Source organism: Penaeus monodon, chromosome 26 (genome assembly GCF_015228065.2).
Source record: "Penaeus monodon isolate SGIC_2016 chromosome 26, NSTDA_Pmon_1, whole genome shotgun sequence".
NCBI classification, from domain to species: domain Eukaryota; kingdom Metazoa; phylum Arthropoda; class Malacostraca; order Decapoda; family Penaeidae; genus Penaeus; species Penaeus monodon.
Window position 1 is genome coordinate 27,350,687 of NC_051411.1, and position 5,000 is coordinate 27,355,686.

General features: G+C 50.6%; 1 protein-coding gene across 4 annotated transcripts in view; it reads left to right on the forward strand.

Annotated features, from left to right (window-relative positions):
• Positions 1–5,000, forward strand: part of LOC119590047 (signal peptide peptidase-like 3) — an 80,673-nt gene that overhangs the window by 7,991 nt on the left and 67,682 nt on the right. For all 4 annotated transcript variants that reach the window (XM_037938781.1, XM_037938778.1, XM_037938777.1 and 1 more), the window contains exon 2: positions 58–1,626. Coding sequence is in view for 2 of the 4 variants with exons in the window: in XM_037938777.1 (XP_037794705.1) it covers positions 1,601–1,626 (26 nt within the window). In the remaining 2 variants the exon portion in view is untranslated. The remainder of the gene's footprint in view (positions 1–57; positions 1,627–5,000) is intronic.

Here is a 5,000-nt window from a genome sequence, read left to right on the forward strand (position 1 = left end):
TATTGTTATTATTATTGTTATTGTTATTGTTATTATTATTGTTTCTCTTCTTTCCAGGGATTCCCGTAGTGTGTTGTGAAGGGTGATGGTCCGGGAAATGAGGAGAACTCGATGAAAAGTGAAATAGAGAAAAAGGGAAGGAGAAAGAGAGTGCCCGAAAGAAAGAGGAAGGAAGTTGGGTTGGCGCTAGACCTCTCCCTCCCCCTCCCCCTCCCACCGCCCTCGCGCCTGTACAGAAGTTCACGCCCGCCCTCGCCGCCCACCATCGCGATCTGATGCGGGTGGTTGACTGCCTCCAGCCGCTGAGAAGACCGCCCCGCCCCCCCTCCCACTTCTTCGCCCCTCCTCCTCCCTCCCCCTCTCCTCCTGCTCCTCCTCCTCCACGTCTTCGTCTTCCTTCCCCTTATCCCCCTCCATCGCCTGTTCTTCCTCTTCCTGCGCTTCCTTCCTCTCCTCCTCCTCTGACCCGTTCCTCAAACATGCGGTCCAAACACTAGTTGTGAGAGTGTGCATTCCTGCGTGCGTTATCGTGTTCGTGCGTGCGTGCGGGCGTTCGTGCGAGCCAGCGTGTTCCCAGAGTTCCGTGGGCGTGGGGATCGTCAGGTGGAACGGGCGTAGCGGAGACGGAGCGGAGGCGGAGGCGGTGGGCGGCGCGAGGAGGCGGAGGAAGGCACGCGAGTGGATCATGCGGCGTTGGTGGCGGTCATTGTCGTGGTCGTCGTCGTTGTTGTCGTTGTTTTGGTGAAGGAGAGACTGATAGACAGACTGATAGATAGATATCTAAAGAGGTGCGGTTCATATAGTTTGGCGAGTCCGTGTACCCGACCGCCTGTCTTCCGCCACCGAGCGCGTCTTCGGCTCGAGTCCATCTCCAGGAGCGCGCGGTGGTCGTCCTCTCCGGCGGTGGTGCGTGAGGCGAAAGGCGAGGATCGCTAGGGACGCGAAGATGGGCTGGCGAATGCAGTCTTGTTGACCTTGGATACGCCTCGACCCCCACCCACCCCATCATCTTCACACAACCCCCCAAATTCCCCACCCATCCCCCAATTTCGGTGATCAACGTCGGGACGAACAGCGACGAAAGTTCGGTGTTGTCCAAGGTAGAGGAATTGCCAAAGAGAAGCGAGTGAGTGCAGGAGGTACAGATAAAGAGTGAGTGAGAGAAAGAGACGGAAAAGGGAAAAGGAGTGATACAGTGAGAGTCGCTGTCCGTGAAAAAGAGTAAAATAACCGTTGGGAAATCGTATTTGCTGTCGTTTCGTGAAGTGCCGTTTCGGGAACTCACTAGACGTGTCACAAACCCGGTGTCACAAACACACCCAAACAAAGCCGGAAGGCAGGAAGAGAAACGAGAGAAAAAAAAGAAAGAACAAGTTGAGGAACAAGAGTGAACCAGAAAGAGACTAAAGAAAGAGTGAGAGACGGTGCGAGAAAGAGACCGAGAGACCCCCACCAGCAACGGAAGAGCGCCATTAGCGAGAGGGGTCTGCCTGCCTGCCCACACCAACCAGCCTGCGGCACCCCCACCCTTCGTGGCCTGTCTGCCTGGCCCCATCTCTCCATCTCCTCACCTCATCGTCTGTCTTGCTGCGCCGCCGCCATGACACTCAGCGCCGAGTACCAGTGGTAAGTACCGGTACCGTACCTCTCTGTCGACGGGGATTGGGGACGGGGGAGGGGGGTTGGGAAGGGGGCACCGCGCACAGAGCTGTCAGCTGTTCGTGGTTTTGCCCTCTCGGACCTGAATATTTCCTGTGTTGAAGCTGATTTTAAAATTATGGTGAATATTACTAATCAGTGATTATATTAAGGAGAAAGAGAACGAGGGAAAGGGAAAGAAAAAAAAAGTGAAGTGAGAGAGTGTGTATGTGTTTGTGCGGGATTAGGATCGGAAATGAAGACGAAAGTGAGATTGATAATGATAACGAGAATGTGAATGAGCACAGATGACAGAAGGGGGCGGGAGAGGGAGGGGGTGCGTGCGAGTGTGTGTGTGTGTATGTGTGTGTGTGTGTGTGTGTGTTGTGTGTATGTGTGTATGTGTGTGTGTGTGTGTGTTTGTGTGTGTGTGTGTGTGTGTGTGTGTTGTGTGTGTTTGTGTGTGTGTGTTTGTGTGTTTGTGTGTTTGCGTGTTTGCGTGTGTGCGTGTGTGTGTGTGTATGTGTGTGTGATGGTGAGAGGGAGAGAGAGTGAGAGGGAGAGAGAGAGAGTGAGAGTGAGTGAGTGAGTGAGTGAGTGAGTGAGTGAGTGAGTGAGTGAGTGAGGAGAGAGAGAGAGAGAGAGAGGAGAGAGAGAGAGAGAGAGAGAGAGAGAGTGAGTGAGTGAGTGAGGAGTGAGTGAGGAGTGAGAGAGAGAGTGAGTGAGTTGCCCCCCCCCCCTTCCCATCTCATATTCCCGGTTCTCATCAGAGTAGATTTGGCGGGATTTGAATGTTTTTCTGCAATTTGCATATTCATCAGGGAGGAGATTTCGTCATCTGTAGCGAGTCGATGTCCTCTGTCCATCTCTTCGCCTCTTGATTTATTTCTTTTATATATCTACTTCTTCCGTTCACCGTCTCGCTGCGGTCGGCGGAGAAGGAGATAGGCAGGCAGAGGTCAAAGGTCACTCGCTCCTCCCATCCCTTCCCTGACCTCGTTTTGAAGCCACCTGTGCTGGCGTGGCCTGTGCTGTGCCTTTTCAGGGCCCGTGAGTGGCGTTGCGGGGGAGAGAGGGGGAAATGAATACCTCGTTCTTTTCTACTTTTTTCATTATCGGCGCCTTGTCTTTTCTCTTTTTGTTCTGCGAAATTCTTCTCTTATTAAAAAAAAAAATGTTTTCCCGCATTAGCTTTTCTGTTTTTTTTTTTCTTCTTTTTCGTCTCCTCCTTTTCCTTCTCCTTCTCTTTTCTTCCCACTTCGTGTCTTATTGTTGTTGTTCTTCACACTCTTCATCTTCGCTGCCTTGCACTATTTGATTATTCTTTCCTCAGTCCACCTTTAAGGCTGCATAGTTTAAGGAAAACGTCAGTGTTTAATTTAGTTTAGTTTAAGTTTAATGTAGTGCAGTTTAATGTATAGGCAAGTTTAGTTTAGTTTAGCTTAGTGCTGGTATTGCGCTTGAATGGTGACAGGTATGAGCTGTGTATGTATACAAACACACGCACGCACGCACGCACGCACGCACGCACGCACACGCACACGCACGCACGCACGCACGCACGCACGCACGCACGCACACGCACACGCACACGCACACAAACACACACACACACACAATCACACACAATCACATGAACACAGAAACATCATCATACACACTAATCACCACAACAATACACATACACCCATGCCTGCACTCACTATGCACTCATTACGCATCTCACGTAGCACGGGACGCACGCACGCACGCATGCATCAGGACGACCGCGCACGCACGCACGCACGCACTCACACACACACACACACACACACACGCACACGCACACGCACACGCACACGCACACGCACACAAATACACACACACACACACATATTTACAAAGAATGTTTTTGTTTTGTACATTGTTTATTTACTTATATTTTTTTATGGAAGACATTTGTATTATTAATATGATTTTTATATTCTCCTCAAAATATTTCCCGCAGTTTCTTCATGTTCTCTGCCTTCAACTATTTGATTATTATATATCTTTTCAGTTCAACTTTAAGGAGAAACGACCTAGCTTGTTTAAGTTTAGTTCAGTCAAAGGGGGAAAGTATTTCTTTTCTTTTTTCTTTGTCAAAAGTATTTTTATTTTTCCCTTAGTTTTTGGAGTTTTCGACATTTGGTTGTATTAAATCATTTCTTCTCGGACATTAACCGCCAACTGGTGATTTGGCGGGTGGTTCAGCCTTTTGAAAACGTTCTTTGAAAATTCTGCCTTGAGCTCAGCCCCCCCCCCCTCTACGATTCTCTTCTCCTCCTTTTCGCTTCTTCTTCCTCGTCCCTCCTTCCATTTTTGGCTTTCGGCTTTCCTTCTCCTGTCCCCGTTTGCTTCCTCTCTCCTCTCTCTTATTCTTTCTTCTTTCATCCTCTCTTCTTACCTCCTCTCTTCATCTTCCTCCCTCCTCCTTCTCCTTCTCCCCATCACACTTTCCCTCTCACTCTCCTTCCTCATTCATCCCTCTCCCTCTCCCTCTCCCTCTCCCTCTCCCTCTCCCTCTCCCTCCTCCTCTCTCTTTCTCTCCCTCTCCCACCCTCTCTCTCTCTCCTTTTCTCCTCCCCCCTTATTAGGCCTAAGTTATATGACATTGTTACGGAGGAGAGCGGGGGGGAGAATTTACCGAGGGATTGGGAAAAACCATAATACTTCCGGCTTCTCACTCTCGCTCTTCTCTCGCTCTCTTTGGCTGCTGCCTTGCCACCCCTTTCCCATCTCCCGGTGGTTACACTCTCTTCCTTTTTTATTATTTTTTAAAATTTAATTCGTTTCTTTTCTTTTCTCTTCTCTTCTTTTCTTTTCTATTCTCCTCTCCTCTCCTCTCCTCTCTCTTCTCTTCTCTTCTCTTCTCTTCTCTTCTCTTCTCTTCTCTTCTCTTCTCTCCTTTCTCTCCTCTTCTCTCCTCTCCTCTTCCTCTCCTCTCTCTCTCTCTCTCTCTTCTCTCTCCTTTCTTCCTCTTCCTTTCTCTCTTTCCTTTCCTTTCCTCCTTTCCTCTTCCTTTCTTCCTCTCCTCCTCTCTCTCCTCTCCTCTCCTCTCCTCTCCTTCCTCTCCTCCCTCCCTCTCCTCCCCTCTCCTCTCACTTCTCTCTCTCCTCTCCTCTCTCTCTCCCCCTCCCCTCCCCTCCCCTCCCCCTCCCCTCCCCTCCTCCTCCTCTCCTCTCCTCTCCTCTCCTCTCCTCTCCTCTCCTCTCCCCTTCCCTTTCCTTCCGTTCCCTCCCGAGCGAGTTCCTGGCGCGGGGGCGGCGCGTTGACTCCGGCGGGATGACGGGGCTGTTTCCGCCGCGAACGAGCTCTGCTGGGGAATCGGAGGGGGCGACACA